The sequence below is a fragment of the Lonchura striata genome, chromosome 6 (assembly GCF_046129695.1).
Source record: "Lonchura striata isolate bLonStr1 chromosome 6, bLonStr1.mat, whole genome shotgun sequence".
Classification (NCBI taxonomy): Eukaryota; Metazoa; Chordata; class Aves; order Passeriformes; family Estrildidae; genus Lonchura; species Lonchura striata.
Genome location: NC_134608.1, coordinates 20,317,018 through 20,337,132, shown reverse-complemented (window position 1 = coordinate 20,337,132; position 20,115 = coordinate 20,317,018). Strand labels below are relative to the sequence as shown.

Genomic DNA, 20,115 nt, shown 5'->3' with positions numbered 1-20,115 from the left:
GCTTCCCATTTTACTCCACACTGTTCTTTGAGGAGATAACTCTCTAACTGATCCCCTATAGGTGTTCATCATCACTTTTCCAATGCCTGTGAAGCATAGTCTGCCTTTCTTAGGTTTGGATGATATCACAGCAAGAGACAAACCAGAAAATCCATACAATTTTGGGTATTGTGAAATTTCTCATTCTTACTTGCTGTCTGCTGCTGCCAGCTTTTTCACTGGCTGTTTCAGCCAGTTCATAATCAGACAGGAAATTCCACACAGAACTGGGATGTCTAATTAAGAGCACATGCAATGATTTACAACTCATAATTGGTACTACTGCTGAAGGCTTGCTTGCTTCTCTGCCATGTAGAATCAAGCGTGGAAAATGCCACTTCTCAGATGGGTGACTCCTCCCTGCAGTGAATCCTGCTGTGGTTCTGGAGCTGCAGAACTGTGTTCCTTGGGGTGCAGCCAGTGCTGTGCAGCACTGGCTGTGGTGCTGAGCAGCATGAAGCTGGGACAGTGCTTCTCCATGGCTACAGTGCCATTCCTGCCTCCTGTCAGCAGTACAGCAGCATGCTCCCAGGAGCTGAACGCAAGGCGAGATGATGTCGCTGAAAACTGCCACTGATGTTTTCCACTTTGAAAGAGATAGGGGAGATATCTTGGTGTTCTTCTCTCCCAGCAGCCTTTAAGCTCGGAAGCCACTTAGCATCCAGCAGAATTGGTTCAAATAAACCAAGCTGTTCCTCTCGAATACAGCAATCACAGATAACTGCTGCACTTAAGCATCCCATCTCCAATTAAGCTTTACACTGAAATGTCCTGTCCAGCTGCAAAATCTCCTGCTGAACTCTTCAGACTTATCATATCAGCATGTGGCTTTCTGCGTTAGAGGCCAAGGGGGGCCAATGTAAACACTGTGGCTGAGGAATCACAGCATTACAAACAGAAATAAAGGGCTTCATACCACCTAGTCTGCCTCACTGGCCTGAGACAAACTACAAAGCACCTACTTGCATCTATTTTCTTGGGATATTGCCTATATAAAGGCAGATCAGAAGGTCAGTCCTGTGACTTGCCCTGGACTTCTCTCTGCTGTCTTTTCAGTTGATCTATGTAAAAATATAGGTGAATAGGTGTGAAAAGAGTGAACTATATCAAGAACACCATGTAGGCTCAGCATTTAGTTCTTCTATAATAAAGATAACTCTGCTACAAATCTACAGTTACTGTACCTTGCACTTCTGAATACCCATGAGAAGAAAACTCAGCACCTGAAATACAAGATGCTCATTTAGCTGTTTGCAGCACAGGGCCAATGACATGCAGGAGATCAGAACTGATTCTATGCTAGTAAACAGACAAAAAACACTCAATTAAACAACAAAGTTATTTTAATATATATATATATATATATATATATATATATATATATATATATACACATATACCTAAAGTTATTTCCAAGCAATAATGAAAATTGGACTCAGTGAAATATTGTCACTTTCTTTTCTCACACTTTGCATCCTCGTCTTAGATTTGGTTTTATAATGTGGATGAGCAGGGAAGGTCTAATTAATTCACAGGGGTGAGCACCATAAGACTCAGTGTAGTAGGCATTAGTAGGAGCAGACACTTCTGATCTTTCTTCTAACTCCTTTCTTACTATAAGAGCAATGTTAAATCTTGTACACTTACATCCTGATACTTCTCATTATTCCTGAAGAAAAAGCATGAATCTGGTATAGCCCTACTACAGCATCAACCACTTTTCTTTGTGAGGCAAGTAATACGGAAGATTAATAATCAGTGTTATTTTCTGGGGTGTAGGGGAGGCAGATATTGGACCTGCTGTAATTAGCAGTCTACATTTAGGCCCACAAGAGCTAGCAGAGCTGAGCTCAGTGACATCATAGCTTGCTTTAAATGTTATCACTAAGGTAGTCCTTTTTAAAAATAAAGTTTTGAAGGGATGGAAGCCGCTGATCAGGGACTAACTTTGCTGCAGCTGATGTTAATCAGAAAGATATTGTGCAAATATTTGCTCCAGATATGGTAATATTATAGAATGGCTTGGGTTGGAAGCAGCCTTAAAACTCACCTTGTTTTAACCACCCTGCCATAAGCAGGGACAACTTCCACTGGACGAGCTTGCTTCAAGCCCCATCCAGGCTGGCACTGAACACTTCAGGGATGGGGCATCCATCCACAACTTCTCTGGGTATATCTCTTCCAGTGCCTCACCACCCTCACAGTAAAGATTTTCTTCCATATTGCCAGCTCATGTTGACCTTTTCATCCAGCAACAGCCCCATATCCTTTTCCTCAGGGCTGTTCTCAATGCCAGCTCATGTTGAGCTTTTCATCCACCAACAGCCCCACATCCTTTTCCTCAGGGCTGTTCTCAATGCCTTCTCTGCACAGTCTGCAATTGTGCTGTATATTTCAATCTGAAGTGTTTGGTGCAGAAATGACCAGGTGAGGTTCTTTGGCCTGAGACATGCAGGAGGCCAGACTGGACAATAATAATGACAACACAGTCCTCCTTTCTGGCCTTAAAGCCTATGAATCAGATGACTGCACACCAAGATTATTTTGTAATTCTCTCTTCTGAATAGATAGAAATAAACATTTGTTTATTGTTGTACCTGTTCTTTCCTCATTCTAACACTTCCCTCTTCCACCTGGCAGATTTTCTGTGCCTTCCTTCCTGCCACAAGGAGGGACTGACACAATGACTCTGGTCCACTACTTTTACCTGCAGTCTTCAGCAAAGAGCAAGGCTGTCAGTCTATATGGCAAAAGCTATTTCTACTTCACCTAGGTCCAGCTTGCACAACCAAGCTGCAGACTTCCCAACTGCAAAACAGGAATGAGGGCTGAACTCTCCTGCAGAGGTCATTGGGATACTGCAGCCAGGAAGCCTTGAAGATGAGATAATTCCATGGACATAGGTCTTGCTTGGGATCACAACACTTCTACTGCTAAGAATTATGTAGACCTAGCTTCCCAGATTTAATTCATTACTCCTCAAGAAGCTAAAAATGCATGAGGAAAATCTGGGGTGACAACTAGGATATAAAACTCCTGAATTACTGGTTGGTATTGACATGAACAAATAAAGAACCCTGCTTCTGATGCTGAAATTAGCCCTTACAGTTTGGAGTTGTTTAGGAGTATATTTTAAGTGCTATTTGTTCGTGGTACTCTCGAGTCCCCTCCTCCTTGAAGCAAGGGTTGGATGTTCCTCTCCTGGCTTTGGCAGGCTCTCATATACAAGTTTTCCATGTGTCTGGGACACAGCACAAGCTGGTTAATAATTACACAGAACAACTCAAATGCAGTTCTGGATGGAAGGTGGTAACCGTCAGCATGTATTATTCTCCCCCTTGCCATGGTAATTAACATGGAATTATTTCAGAGCTTGTAGCCTGTTCATGGCATTCAGTGCAACCACACTGCACACCTATATAATCTGTTCAAAACTGCTTGTTTGAACTCACAGAATACCATCCTTGCAGTCATCATATTGGGACTCAGTATCTAACTGGCTACAGTCACAGAAGAAATGTAACAAAGTTACAGCAGAAAAGCATTAGTGAAAGGTTTGAAAAGTTATTACTTGCCCTCTATTACCTTCAAGAGATGGCTGGAGCTCAGCTTGTCAGAATTGCCATTTCCAAGTTTGGAACAGAAGCACCAGAATCCCATTAAATGATGTTGAAAATAACAACATTCTCGGAATTAATTCCTCGTGCGATTTATGAACTGTCTGGATTTTGATAAGTTAGGGGTCACACATGCAACCTTCTATCTCCAAACATGCAGATGTTCTCAGAAAATAATAACACAGCAATTTCCTCAGTATCCCAGTAATCCCAGAGATACAAGGAAGTGCCAAAGAGAACAACTGGTCAGCAAATTGAACCATTAGCATCCAACGTGGCATAGCTGCAGCTTTGCTAAGATACAAATCACAAGAGAAACAACACAACTAGCAATGATGCACATAAAATTGCTATCAAGAAACTTATGCCTACACACAGACAAAAACACACACAGCTTTATTATGCAATTCAGAGAGATTCTATTGTATCTTACATTAAGTTTATAATAGAATCTATTTTATGAGCTATGTAAATATACAGATCTTTATTATATACATGCCATATATAACTATATTTTTTTACAATGTAATTTTAATTTATATAGATAAAATTATTTTATCTATATACATGCAGAAATCTAAATCAAGCTGTGAGATATTTGGGCACAGCCTCAGAACAGATCCTTAACCACAGCTACAAAAAGGCTTCTCCGTTGCTCCTCTGTCTCACAGATATTTGGCCTTTTTTGAAAGCTGAGACAGGCATCTGCTACAGAAGAAACAAATGCTTGTATTGTATCAGTAACAGAGATGTCCTGTGTTACTTATCTTGCAGAGCACAGCACAAAGGCCAAAAGTTCCTACTTCTTTTCATGCTCATTGATCCAAGCTGGGTGACATGGCAAGGCATGGTAAGAATTCTGAGGCAAGGGCACTTCACCAGCACCAAACACAGCTTCACACAGGCTGTGAAACCCCAGCTGGTGCAAAGTTCTTGCTGTTATAACCACATAAACATGCCCCTGTTAAATGGACAGTCTGCTATCACCTGACCCATATTTCTTGGCTAGCTACTGCAGGCTAAAGAGTCCTTTGTGCTGACAAAGATGAGGATAATATAAAAGGCTTCTTGGTGCCAGAGTTTAAACAAGCAGAGGCAATGAAGTGCAGCATCTTTTAGCTGCACTTTGATAGAAAAGCAGATCTTTTTCAGCTCTGTTCATGCAACATTTACCTTCACCACTGTGAACATTGCTGCCTTTACAGGATATCAGTCTGCTTACCCCAACTCCATCAGTCGGGAGGTTTTCTATAGTCCCCTGTAGCAAGGGTAAACTTTCAGGTTGCATCATTCAGGACTCTCTCATCTTCCTAGGCCATATCTTGCATAAACACATGTATTATATAAGCTTAAACCCATAAGTTTTATACTCAAATTTTGTGTCAGTTGTGAGAAAGTTAATTCCCAGCCAATTCTACCTGCCTAGAGCCTACCAGCCCTGGACACCAAGATGCACATTTTTATGGCTGGGACTTGTCTCTGTGTATGCCTGCAGTCAGACCTACCTCAGGCTTTAACCTGCTCCCACACAAAACCCTGTACCCTAAACTACCACAGGCAGTTTTTTAAGCATCTTGCATACAGGATAAATTCAAGACAAGTGGTGAAATTACAGAACAGAGTATCCTTTTATTCTGTTCAGGCAATACAAATTCACCATGGCTAAAATAGTTATTTTACTTATCATCTGACCACAGAGTAGAATTTTTCATACTTTTCTCATCACTAGGTTTTTCTCGCTTGGAACAGTATTAAACCCAGACTGTTTCATAGACCTGATTCTTTACCATCACTAAGTAGATCAAACATTGGTTTATTATTTTCATAGGGCTTTTAGCAGTGAGATTAGTCTGACTTTTTTCTCCTCCAGCAAGCTTGTCCTTGGAGTCAGTATCTTGGTTAGCAGTCAATGTGACTTCATCATCACACAGAGCATGAGTCTCTTTGCCTTCACAGCAAAATACCATGCCATTCCATTGTCTTGATGGAGCCTTCAAACTTTACTAGAGACTGAGGCAGCCAGTCCTTTGAAAATGCTTGAATCAAGTCAAGTTTAAAGAACTGAATTTTTGGAGAGGAGCAGAGATGATGGAGAGGAGAAAATGATCATACATTTTTTGTGCACTTATGCACTGTTGTCTTGGGATGACAGTCGACTGAACAGCCAGAATTGTACAACAATTCCATGGCCACTAGGTCCTCAGCTTCTGTACTTCCACAAACCTGGCTGATGCCATCAGCCACCTCAGGGAGTGAAGTGAGAGGCATCCCAGGAACACGACAAACAAATGCACTTTGTTCATGCTGCCCTTTTGCAAACTCTGCAGCTGGTGACAGGAAGACTCTGTATATTTCACACTTCAAGTTCCAGTATCACTAAGGTACTGGAAGTGTAAGTGCATCTTATGTTTATGATTAGTGTATCTTATGTTTTAACTAAAAGCACAGCTTTGCTTATATTACCTCCTTTTTTACTTGTAAAAATTTTTAGGTGACTGGAGTGAGCTTTTGTAGTCATCTTGCTAATAAATATGTCAGTTTGTGGCTGAGATAAAAAAGTTGCACACAAAGCTTTTATTGAAGTATCAGTTTCGCTTCAGGCCATATATAGGATATAATCCTGTGTATATGACAGGCATATACAACAGCCCTTCTGTCCTTGATTTGCCTATATAGTGTGAAGTTATGTATGGACTGGGCATGCCTCATTACCTTTACTCAGATGGAGACAGCCTCAGTGACAGCAGCCTATACCAAATCAACACAACAGCAATATCCAGCACATACTCCAGCTTGCCTATTCTACCTCTCTACCAAAAAGTGGTTTCCAAACTCAGAGGTACAGAGAAACAGAATACTCCAAAACAAGAAATGGTCAGACAGATTTGTATTAACTTCATTATTTGAAAAAAGAAACAGCTCTACTTATCCAAAATAACTACTACTTCTCCACAAATCCTTTGTCTAAAGTGCTGAGCCAGCACCTATCATGCTGCTGTTTATAAACCTGCCTAGAAGTCTAAGCCAGCTTCACTGAACCAGAAAATAATACTCTTTGCAGGTGATGTATGCATATGTTTCTTATGGAAGGGCCACATGACCTCAGCGAGGCTTGGGAAACCATTTCTCAAAAACCAGATCGTATTTCCCACATATTTTTACATTCACCACCTGAGAGAAAACACATTAAATATCTCCCAGGTCTGAGCTATCATGATACCAGGGAATCAATTTTCATCACCAAACTATGTAGCTACTGACCTTCCACAGCTTGGGTTGAATAGCTTTCAACATAGTGCAGGTGCTTCCTCCTGGAGCTGTGTATTTTTTATTGTGTCCTGACATGTCAGCTTTTTTATGCTCTGTGAAAGCTTTGTCATTCAGGAGTTCCCATTCTCCATGATATGACCGACATCACTCTGCTTTTTTTCTCCTGCTTCAGATTACCCAGAGTACAACTGAGGAGCAAAAAGCTACAGTGCCATGTAGCACATTTTTCCACAATCAGGATTGTGTCTGAATAGAGCCCTACAAGGTCAGATATAAGATGCTTAAATAGTTAAAATCTGCTACTGAACCATCTTATGTCATGCCTTACACTCTCTCTGCATTTACTGTTCAGTAACATTGCAAAGCACTATGCAAAGAATGCTTCCAGCAAACTGGATCTGTGTCTTGGCACTCACTGGAACAGAGGAGCAAGCAGAACTGGGCCTGCCTCAGCTGAACACACTGCAGAGAAAATTTCTGCATGGAAATTCAGGAAAGGCATCCAGCCTCTCCCACAACATACTAGTTCCTACATCAGCTTAAGCTGACGTGGCATGTGAAAAGCAGAAATGCTCCAAGTTTATCAACAGGTACATAGTTGCATTTGGCTCTAACTTCAGGAGCCTGCACATGTCACTGCTGTGCAAAATCCAAGTGTGATTTTTTTGGAATTAGAGTAGAACAAAATGTTAGCCTGCCTAATCCTTGATTTTGTTCTGCTTTGGATCCATTCCCTGTGGTTAATTCTGAACAGTAAGTTTGAGTAGCATCAAAAAGACTGAGATGGAAACTTGAAGGCTTCCCTCTTACCAGCTGAATCTGCAGCAGATGTTCTACCACTGGTCAAGTCCTCGGTATTAAGTGACTGCAGATCTGTGTAGGAGGGAGCAATGCTTGGGCTGCTGGTGTCCTCAGAGTTGGTTGTCCAGCTGCTCTCTGAGGCACGGGCTTGCCTCTCAGAAGAGTTGGAAGAGGGGGAAGTCCAGCTGGGTGCTTTTGATGCAGATACTGGTTGCAGAAAACAGATATTGGTTAGAAACATGCAGGGCAATCTACACGAAGATTACAACTATTCCAAAGACATGCTAGATCAGTGTACTAGGGCTCTGTAAATACAAATTCCAGCATCCACAGCAACACAGTTATTTTATAACAAATGCAGAGCAACTTAGATAGTGCCTGGCACTGTCACCCTCCAGCACTACTCAGCTGTCTGCCTTAGATTCTGTGCTGCAGGCAGCCATATGCTTTCCTGTTGCTCAAGTATTGGAGAAGCTGTGACTTTTCAGAACAAGATTTCATGTTTCTGACACTGCTGACAAGACCTGAATATGTTTGTTGTGCAACACAGTGGAGTTTTTACAGCACCTCAGATTTTTTTTAAGTGGTTTTATTTTATTTAATTAAGCATTCCCTATCTGTAACACCCACTCAAATGCAGTCATTATCTCAGGAATGCTCTGCATGGAGGGGGAGTATAAAAATAACCTGAAATTGACCTATTAATTAGCATTAGGAATGGCTTTTGTTTCTAAACATGCAGAATGTAGAGTCCCAGTCTGAATATACTACTTAACATTTTTGCTCAGTGTTGACCAAAAATTCCATGCTACTCATTTGCCAGACTTGCATGTCAAACAGTTCAGACCTGCCTAACCATCACCCAGAGTTCAGAACACAATCACATACATCCACTGCTATGAGTTTGTATTCTGTACTCTTTGTATTGCATGCTCTTTGCCCACTACATCACTTGAATGCTAGCAACAATGGGTGACTCTAGTGAGGAAATAATACTGATTAAAAACAAAGCCATGGTTAAAAAGTCTTCCTGAACTAAGGAAAAGTGTACAGGTAGGCTAGTTCTAATTTAATAGCAGCTTAATAACTGTTTTCTAAATTAGTACATCTGTATTTAGCTGTTAAACCAACAAAGATCTTGATGCTCCCCAAATCTCGCCATTACAGTGAACAACTACTGACACAGAGATATTCTTCGCAGTATGTAATAAACAAACAACCCTTACTAGGTCTACAGATACCTCGGGGGAAAAAAAAGACAAATTAATGTTAAAAAAGACTTATCTCTCTCCATCCAAGTGATGTGATGGGACACTTCCTCGTTATGGAAACCTTGATATGTGCATAGACAGAATAGCCAAACAGTGCTCTCTGCCTTGCCTCTTGAGAAGTGTGAATTTACTCTGTATATCTGCACTGATAGCCTCAGCTAAGCAGGCAGTGGTATTTTTGTATGTGTATAGCTGTCAGCCTACTGACACTGAGTGACCTCTGAGGAGTTATCCCCGAGGATGAGAAGCTGAAAGTCAGATCTGCTTCCTTATTGCACAGGTTGACAGCTGTCGTGCCAGACACACAACCAAAGCCCACCCCTCCTCCCTGCAGTGTGGTGCTCAGTGCCTGTAGAGAAAGGATGATGAATATATGATTATAATCTCTCAGTCTCTCTTTCAGTCCTTTTATTAAACACAGCACCTGAAAAGCCATCCTTAAAACTTCAGCTGAAACTGCTTTGACAGACAGAAAACTTTATATGGACATAGAGGACAAACTGAAAAGCTGAGATCTGTATGTGGATCACTAACAGGAGCCAAGTGTTTTTTTAAAAGTGTGCTTTATATCCTAGAAACTGTGGAATTATTTTATTTAAAAAATCTTAGATTTCCAGTGTTTTTTTAAGTCAGTCACAGCAATATGAAAAAACAGGCTAATTTAGAAACATGTAAGATCTAATAACTCAAATACTGCCAACTAGTTTTGTGCTTTCCAAACTCAATTTTTATCTAAGAAGGCATCTGACTGGACTAGAGTTGCCAAATACTTCTATGTAAGGGCAAATTAATTTAATTCCAGGTAAGTTGGGCCATCTTGCCTGGAGAAGAACAGAATTGTTAGCTTTTTTTCTAAAAAAGGTCTTGTACTTTGGAAAACCAAAACCACAGGCAGCTTTTTCTGCAACAGATGTTCTTTAAATTCTTACTACAACCAACTTCTAACTGTGACTGTTCTAGGTTCCCCAACAGTAATTACTAGAACTAGCAAAAGGGCATTTTACCTATGCTGAGCCAAAAGACCATCTAGTAATCTCAAAAAGCAAGACAAGCAAAAGTAAACATCTACACATGTTTAAGATCTCTCTTCAGATGCTTCTGCTGCTGCTCTCCAAGATTTCTAGAAGTGCTGCAGCCAAATTCCTAAATGAGGCAGGGCTCTTTTGTAGAAATTTTGAATTCAGTCTCTAAAGCCAATAGTCAGAGTCACAGCCTTTCTGCTGTAGGAATTTCTCAGAAATCTGTTTATGTTGAAAGACCAGTGCCAGAACTATCCCTAAAATGCAAGTTCTGTAGCATGTGTTGGATATTGAAAATCAACTCATTGTTTCACAAAACAAAAAACTTTTCCTTCAACATGCATTTTACTTTCCTTGACATGTTTATTCTTAAAACAATGGATTTGTTTTTAACATGCAGATTTACCTTGAAGCATTAATTCCTCTTTGAGGTTTTGAGGACCTGTTCCTTGATCCCTACACTGTATTGCAATAAACCATGTTAGCATAATTTCCTTTCTTATTACTTCAGATTTTTCTGATTTTAACATAGCATCACAATTTCTAGTGACAGGTGTAGTTACCAGCTGGTGATCTTGTGCTGCAAATATTGCCTGTTTCAGAGAGAACAGCACAAAGTAGTTAAGCTCAGATATGCTGTTGGATAGCCTCTCAAGGGACATTGTAAGAGTCCAAGTAATTTGAGCCATTTAAAACCAGACAAAGCTCTTGGGAAGAAGTGGCGTGGCTGAGTTGGATGGGTGATGTAACAGATCTCGCCTTAGTCTAATTATGGTGACTAAGAATACCTCATTGAATTGAATTGTGCAGCTAACACTGATAGAATATGAGACTGAGCTGGAGGCCCATTGTGTAGCAAATGCAAATGTTTTGTCACCTGCTGGCTGTGATCATTTACAGATTGTGTAACATTTGTGACAGGAACATTTGGGTCAGCCTAAAAATCTCATTTTTCACTTTGGCAGTAACAGTTTGACTAGGCTGATAATAATCATAACAAAAATCAAATTTCTTTTTTTCCCAGCAAAAGGAAAACAGAGAATGGGACACCACAATACCTAATTTCTGTGACTAAATATTTCTATGGCTTCACACAAGAGTTTTTGCTTCTTGAGGAGAAATCCACATGATTTGGCAGCTGTCAGTTAACTACATATAAACCCCAAATGAAGAAATATTTTGAAACAAACATTTTGCTTAGCATTTACTCTGCCTCAACTTGATAGAAGGAAGGGTTTACAAGAATGTCCTAAATACTTTTCACTGTGAGACTTACTATGGGTGCTTTTTGTTTCTGTACCTCAGATGTTGACCTTTCTTTTCATTGCCAAATTTTTTGCCTATTTGTTCAGCCCTGTTTCTTGCCATCAATCCCCCAACTTCTGCTCCCCCAATAATGTCTTGAGTTTTCCCAGAACAACAAGGGTCCAGCATCAGCCTTGATTTTCTATAAAATGTACTTCCTGTAGGATAACCATGACACTCTGTCTGTCTTTAAATTCTATTTTTTTAGACTCTTAGCACTTTGGGAGAAATATTTTTTTTCTGGGGGAACCTGCACCAAAATACTTTAAGCCCTAATGTCAGAGCAAGACAGCATCTCTCTCTCCAAGGACCCGCCCTCTTTGCACTCATGACACTCTGGAAATCCCACTTTACAAGCCCTTTTCAAAATGTGTTTCCAGCAGCCTGGCCATCAGCCTGGCTAATTATCTGGTCAGCTGAGCAGCTGCTCAAGCACAGACAGACAGACACGATTTCCTAACAGCGCTGGAGCCCTGACAGGAATGAGACCAGGGCGCTGTGCCTCCAGGACATTGCTCCTCACAGCTGCCTGCACAGGAAACAGATTTCAAATGTGTCCATCCTTCTCACACCAATCCTTCTGTTTGTACTTAGCCTTTATACTCTTCCCTCCCCCCGGCTGGGTATTTGCTATTGTTCTTATGCAGAATGTTTGCTACTGGAAATGAATTATTGCTGTCACCAGGGCTTTCTACTGAGGGTGTCAGCATACACAGGTCTCCAGCTTTGCTGCCGCCCATAGAAAAAATCGTGATCTGCACAATAATGGAGAACAACTAGGCTGATGTTTATCCTAACTCTTGCTGTCAAATGTCTCTCAAAGTAAGGGGCCAGAAAAAAAGAGCTGTCATTTCTGCTTCCCTTTAGAGGCTGTCAGCTGCACTGGTCCGGCCCTTTATCATACAGGGTCAAGAAAAGGAGTGGAACCAGCTCATACGTAAGGATTTTAAAATATCCTTAGGAAACACTTCCTTAGGGCTCCTATATAGTTCATAGAATAATAGCTTCCCATGCAAGAATTACATGGAGTACATCCTGGTCTGTTAGAGGAACCACTCTCCTCCATGAATCTCAGTCAGATGCCAAAGTTAGTGTGTAAATATCCTCCCTCAGTGACATGGATCACACAGGCCAGGCCTCTACAGGGGCACAAAGAGTGTCTCCTTCTGCAAATGCTTTTGAAGTCTGCTCTACTCTCCTCATCTGGATGTCCTACAGACCAGTGTCCTGTGACTGGAAACACACACAAACAGGCAGTGCTTTTGCCAAGCATATACCTTAAGACTGGGCCACATCCCTCTAAGGGTAAGGCATCGAGTAATATACCACAAATTTTGTTTCATGGAAGTGTTTTTCTTATGATTAGCTTTATTAAGGTTGAACAAAGATTTTTGGTTTTTGCTTAAGATGATGCATTTACGGGCTTTTCAGTTAACAAGGCTATAACAACATTAGGAAGGAAATACCAAGTCAGAGCAACCAACAGCCCCATTTGAAAAAGTACGTGGCTGCATGAGTAAGCATAGGGATCACAAAGCCATGAAACTAGAGAGAGAGGTAGAGCACCTCAGTTTTACATATTTATACTTCATGGGTACTCTTCCTTCTCTCCACATCATAAGGATAAATAAGTATTTACAACTAAGAACCAACAAATAAATATAAAGAAGGTCAGAGAAATCTCTTTTAGCCTGAAGGTTCCCCTACTTCTGCACAAAGGTCTAACCACACTATCTAAAAAGTACTAGTCTGTAGCACCCATCAAAAGAGCAGATGGAAAATCAGATGGGGCTTATCCTAAACCCAATCCAAAGTTTACAATCCAAGTTTTCAGACAGAAGTATTATTCATGTTACAGGGAATATCTGATGGACTCAGTGAGCAGAGGGAAGCTATAACTTTTTAAACTGCTTTAATAAATAGCAGTCATAAAGTGGAATTAATACGAAAGAATCTCAGTTTAAACATGAAAAAGTAAACTATTGTTTTCTTGGGCAATTACTCCACAAACTCCTGCAAGGAAGGACAGAAGTCTGTTCATGCAGAAAAGCTAGAAGCTCATATAGCCACATCAGTTACCATAAGCTGCACGTTTAAAGCATGTCAGAAAGAACTGCTATAGTTGAAGAAAAGTGCATGCAGTGCTGGAATGAAGGTAAATGTCTGTTGTCTTTGTAATTCTCCAGCTGCTAAATCAAAGCATCAAAAGTCAGCAGGAAATACTGATGAGCACTGGCACACTAGTTGCTGGTATCAATGAGCTGCTGGCAAAAAGCACATGGGAACTAAGACCAGGTAAAGGCTATGATCACAGAGGTGATCACCATTCTTTGGGTTCCAGATTACAGAGGCAAATATGGCTCAGACTTTTTCAGTGGCTTTTCATACCTCTATGTAAGAAATGTCATGACTGAAAACACCTCTGTGCTCTTTCCCCATGAATGCATTTTGGTAATCTCCAAGACTTAGTCAAGAAACAGGTGAAATGAATCATAAAAGGCTTTCATTTTCTTTACAAAAAGAAAATATTTCTTGTTCAATCTTCAAAGATAGTGTGAGCCCTTTTTGAAACTCAGATAACATTAATTGTGTTAAAATACTGTACAAACTACTCAAACCTTTGAGAAGCCAAAGAGCAAGGCAAAAATCCTGCATGTTTTCATTGTACTTTGTTATCTTAGAGGAATAGACCTTCTAATTGCTTTTGCCTCACCTGTTTGTGGGTGGGTTGATGAAGCACTGGTCCATGGTGTATCTTCAAACTGAACCCAAGCACTGATGGATGATGACAGATCAGTGCTGGGAGACACATGGTTACCAAGCACAGCAGAATCCACCTTGGACTGCTCAGGTGCCTCCTCCAGCTCTGTGCAGAAAAAGTCTTGAAATTCTCCATTTGCATTGTGGTTCTCTTCTGAGGATGTGTCTGAGGAATTAAAACATTTCACTGGAGGAGCCTTGGTGCTACCTAAAATAGAGGTAACATAGAAAGATTTACAGGATTAACCATTATTTAATTGGTTTTTGTTGAAACATCTAAAATTTGCCATTAAATGTAGGACACTTTCCTTCTCCTAATTCAGTTTTTGGATTAACACTGGCAGTCCTGCACTTGATTTTAATAGGTGAGATGTGCTCCATGGTTGGTTGGATACTGTCTTGAATTTTGAAGCACAGATCCAAAACCTGTAGTAGATCTACATTACATCACATGAGGAGAGTCATTTGCCTTTTCAACCCAAATTCTCCTATTACATAGGGGTAGCAGGAGATAATCTCTGCACAAACTGTTTCCATGTAGAAGGCAAGCTCTCTCATGCTAGACATATGACAGTAGTTGGTCTAAGTCAAACGAAGTCTCACCAGTTCCAGAGAAAATCAGAGCTTACCTCGTGGGGGAACAGGGAGGAGCAGCTCATCAGTGAAGGACACCCACTCGGACTGGTGGGAGGCAATGACACTTGTCAGAGATGTCATATTCGCAGCAGGTCACTCATCTTCACTCGGGGATCAGAAGGAGGAGGAAGCAGCGTTGGAAAGGTACGGTGAAGATGAGCCAATGGAGGGAAGCACCTCCTTTCCCCTTTCTTTTCAACAGCTGTTAAAACAAGAAAGTAGATTATGTCATTTAGAAAATTAAATGGGAGGAACGGTGCCACCATTCTATAAAATAGAATGTTAAAGCAATTTATGTACCACAGTCACAGTACTGTCAAAGCACTACCACCTTTGAGATAGTAATGTCACCTGTGTCTAGAGGAGGGTTACACTTGAGCAACTCCATATAAAGCAACTGAGGGTTTTGAGACACCTTCATGTTAAAACAGTCCATCCACAAACACAACATTTTAGTCCTTACTTAAGGTGCCATGCCTCTCATAATGCCAGAAAGAGCAGATGAGGAGATTCTCCCAGGTTTAGCAAATTTTGATTATGATGTAACTTAATTCCCACTCCAAGCTGTCAACATGTCTTTGCCCACCTTGCTGCTTACAATGTCTAATCTCTCTCCAGAGCAAGCAATAAATTGCACACTTCATTATCAATAACACTTATGTAACTGATTCTGGAATGAGGATGAGTGGACAATGACTTTTATCATTGTCTGGGTATAGAGGGCTGCCCTCTCATCCAGCTGCACTTTCCACTCTGGAAACTTTCCTTGATTGGAACTTCACATTTTAATTTTAAAAACCATCTTAGACCTTGTCTAAGGTTGTTAGCTTGCTCTGGTTCTTCGCTAGTAACTGGGAGGGTCTGGTCCAGGCAGAGAAATACTCTCTGACAAGAACTCATGGCCACCTCAGTTTTGCAAACCACTTCAAGACTCTCAGAAGACTCTTCCTGGGGAAATATGCTAATTCTGTCCCCAATTATCTCAACCATTGAAGCTCTTGTTACCATGGTATTGAAGTACTTGAAAATACTGAAACTCAGACTTATTTGAAAGAGCTTTAAGCAGCATTTCTTGGCCTCCTGTCTCTCAACTAACTAAAGGGTTTTTCAGGGTAAAACTTTATGTTAGTTTACAAGAACAGATACTTCACTGAGACTTCTCTTTACCCCATATTAACAAGATTTGGGCCTAAAAAGCAGACTACATATTTACATGCTTTCAAAAAGCAGAATGCATATTTAAATGCATCAATCTTTAAGTATTCCTGAAGTAGACAGATCATCAAATAGCTTCCAACATTATTATTCTCCTCAGGGCCACAAAGTCCTTTGTTAGCTGAAAGCAGATCAGCAAGCCAAGAAAGAGATGAAAATTTCAAAAGTTTGGAACCTGCCTGACAACGAGAGAGAATTCGTGTCTGAAGATTAATCTTTTTGAGCAGACTAGAATGCAAAAATGTACAATTTCCTACAAACTCAAAAAAGGATTCTTAGAGATAATCCTGATGGTGAAGTGCAATCTGCCATAAGTCTGATCCCATTGCCACAAACTTTCCAGAGCCCATGGCCTCCTAACCAGTCACCCTGCATATCTTACCCTTGTTACACAACCAATTCTCTCCTGCGGATGGAACAGCAGCACTTGAGCCCTTTTTCCTCCACTGCCATGGCAGGACCCCTGTCTCCATGCAGTGTGGCCAGGTACACCTGCCTGCCCTGGATAATATCTGTTTTGGGTGCTGTGAATAGAAACTACAAAGCTAAACATAGAAGCAAGCTAAGAGGAAAAATAAAATCAGATGTTTAGGGTCATTTGGAGGTCATATGAGGGAAGGAGAGGAAGACCTTGGTGTCTTGTTTTCCTCATGTGACCAATTAAATGGTTTGTTTTGGGGTTGTTTAAATATCTGTAACTAAGTTTTCTTTTCCCAGACAACTGGATACTGACCTGCCCTTTCTCCTGGAGGAGTCCTGACAGAAGCATGAAGTGGCAGGAAATGAAAAAAGAAAACAGTTTAGCCTGCCCTTGGTGCACAGAGACTGCAGTAGAGCTCATTTTAAAATTTATTTTTTTCTTTGCAATTTCAAGAGGAAGAAATATATGAAAGGAGATAAGAAAATGGACTATTTCAGCAGTACAGATACACGGGAGAATGATACCATTATTTTAAGATGGATTTCCTCTAGTACGCTACTGCCCTGTGACAAACATAATTCTTAAAATCCACTTAGTACCAGACAACAAGACTAGCACTTTAAAATGGAGAGTGAGCATTACAAGCTCAGAATAGCATTAGAATACTGTACATTGAGGGTTACACAACTTTCCCATGACTGGAATTTTCTAGAGGCTTCCCAGTTTGGTAAATAAAAAAGACTATGTTGACTTATCAGGGTTATCATGCCCTTTAGACAAGCAGCCTGAAAGAGAAGAAAGGCAGTCTGAGTAGCTAATAACTTCAAAGATATTCAGAATAGAGGCATTTTGAGGATGCATATGTTAAGTTTCAAAAAAAGAAGAAAAGATAGAATTTTGCATTCTTTCAACATTCACAAAAGATCCTGAATCCCACCCCTTGACCCAAATGCCTGTAGAGAATTATGAATCATGTATAGCTAACACCTGTGCAGACTATGTGGAAAAAATACTTCATCCACAAATTTTCACCTCTCATTCAGTCTCCAAAATCCTCCTTTGAGAAAAACCTAAGCCTATCCCACTGTGAACTGATGAGCCTCAGCCAGCACACCAGTGCCACTGGGCATTCAGTTAACACAACGATGCTGCAATCTGCAGAACTACTACAGAGGTAAATCCCTCCAGAAGAACCTTTTGGATTGTGGGTAAACCTGAATCCCCTCTGTACCAAAGCAGTCAGGACCACTATTTAAACACTGCAGTGAGTACTCTGCAGTGAATTTCAGAGTGTTCCTTCCTGTTCTTCAGACTTCTCAAACATCTCTGGCTATTTGTAGAGCAGTGAATTTTGGAGCCTACTAGAATAAGAGGAAATGGATCCTCTAAACTCCAAGAGAGTTACAATTAAAGCAAAAGTTTATGCTGCACAGCCCAAACAAGAGCAGATGGAAACACATTTCTTGGAACAAGATATGACCAGGCCAGATGAGCAATTTTTTTTTCTCTCTACATGAACAGGATTGTTTAGATTGTTACTTCTGGATTTGTGTTATTGTGTTCACTAAGCTTTTGGTGCTAAACTGATTAAAATAAGGTAAGCTAATTTAGCAGATTTTTGGTAAAAAAAAAAAGTTAATCGGAAGTTTGTTTGTTTCCTACTATTACACAGTAAATGCAATGTTTTACCTACTTACTCCAGTGATCTTTACCATCAATTCCAAGGCAGTGACTTGACCATGAGGCAAAAAAGCTCTCTATGAAGCTGAAATTTCTGTGTCCTGAAATTTTCAGGTGTCCACTTTTCACATTACAGTTTCACAGTGGTGCATGTAAATCTGACTGACAAGTAGGTGACAGTTATTTCCAGTTTTCCAGAAGGTAGAGATCATAGAGCTGGAACAAAACTCCTTGTCTCTTTAGTCTTCCCAGTGTTTTGATAAAAACACATTATACAAGCCCTTTTGAAAACTGATGAAGGTTCATTCTAAAATGAAAAAAATGCTTTGATAACTAAAAACCTCTCATTTCAAAACTATGTAAATACACAGACTACAGCCATTCCTTCTTGTGATGTGATTACACATCTGTTTTTTTGTACAACTCCACTCTAGCAACAGATGAAAAGGAATATCATTGTCCTTCTCCATTTATCTTGCTAAACCAAAAACATGTATTTGAGCAGGACACACATAATAATCCAGAAGTCTGACACCCAGCACCTTGTACAGTGAGCCCTCACTTTATGTGGGACCCTTACACACTATGTGAGTACAAACACCAACAGTACTAATGTTGATATGTAGAAATGTTTGTGGCACTGCTGAGGCTTAGAAGTATCAGAAGTAACTGTAATGGATTTCAGAAGTATCTGTAATTGCCTGGTGTTTTTGTAAACATAACATTCAAAGTATTTAATTACTCATGTGTTTGGACAGCAAACTCAAACAGTTTCTCCTTAGATTTCAACTCTGCTTAGAAGAAACAGCTTAGCACAATTAATAATTTTAAGCACTAAGGGTCATTTCTCCAATTGCTTCAAGTTACATCCATATGATACAGGCTGCAGTTGGCTGAGTAACTACTACCCAGAGTTACTAGGTTACAGTTATATGGGAAAACAGGAGAAAAAAGTCAGAATTAAAATACTGAGTATGAAATTCACTTGTTTGCTTTCTTGTTTTCCAAATATATCAACAGCAAGCTTGTGCTAAGTACATAGACTCCATTGCCTTACATGGCAACATTATTGAAAAAATCCTGTAATCCATACAGTGATTCTGTTTTTCTTGCTTATACATTCCCTTACAATCTCAGGAACTGAAACATTAACTGGTTACAGCGGTTTGCATTTGGTTTTGTAGGAGACCACTGTGGGAAAACTAGACAAGCTGTTAAATTCCACTTAGAAGAGAAAAGAAACTAAGCCAAAGGGACAGTAAGAAAAGGAAAGACTGACCAGGGCTTTTCTTGTGACAAACTTCACTCCCACCAGGAAAACCTCAAGGAAAAATAAGAAATTTTATCTTGACCATGTGTTTGGCAAACCTGTACAGATGAAACTATTCTGGTAGCACGAGCTGAGGAATGATTGCTGCCTTGGGCAAATTTCCAAGTGAGAGAGAGCTCACAGCTCTTCCTCTCAGCTTGGCCTGTAAATAAACACTGACCATCAGCACAGCATGATATGAATAATAAATAAGCTCTAAATTGGAACTACTCTCCAGCATCAAAACCAAGTCCCAAGTACTTCAAGGTGCAACAGCATAAACAAAACACAGTGCTAAACAACAGAAAAAAACCCAAAACAATGAACTTGAGAAACCTAATGAAATAAAGGAAGTGAATTTGAATATCATTCTTACTGAAAAAAATCATTTTACCAACCTCCGCTTAAATGCCTGAGGTAAGATTACTTTATGAATTAGCTAGATGATGACAGGAATAAAATTATATTTGCTTGATTATTGTATTCATAATACGGACAATATTTTCTCCACGTATACAGGTCTACCAGTTTGTAAATTGCCCTGGTAAAATTCTGTTTTAGATCCTAGATCAGTTTTACTTACTCTGATACATGCTCTTATATGAGCTCCATGACTTCAGATGTATCTTACGAAACCCAGTCACTACCTGGTGCACATAACACTCACACAAAAGCAGAACAAACAAAACCTCACAATATGAAAGGAAGAATAAGGATCCAAAGGGAGACAAATGGACATGCCTTATGGAACTCCTGCAGCCTCTCTGGGAGA

At 40.2% G+C, this 20,115-nt stretch overlaps 1 protein-coding gene across 7 annotated transcripts in view; it reads right to left on the bottom strand.

The window, feature by feature from the left end:
* Positions 1–20,115, bottom strand: part of STON2 (stonin 2) — a 68,147-nt gene that overhangs the window by 37,596 nt on the left and 10,436 nt on the right. For 6 of the 7 annotated variants that reach the window (XM_077784007.1, XM_077784010.1, XM_077784011.1 and 3 more), the window contains exons 2-4: positions 14,712–14,920; positions 14,036–14,290; positions 7,737–7,934 (exon numbers count right to left, since the gene is read on the bottom strand). In XM_077784007.1, coding sequence (XP_077640133.1) covers positions 7,737–7,934; positions 14,036–14,290; positions 14,712–14,799 — 541 coding nt within the window. In that variant the 5' untranslated portion in view covers positions 14,800–14,920. Of the gene's footprint in view, positions 1–7,736; positions 7,935–14,035; positions 14,291–14,711; positions 14,921–15,069; positions 15,341–20,115 lie in introns of those variants that run through there. The other variant, XM_021542875.2, reaches the window with a different exon arrangement.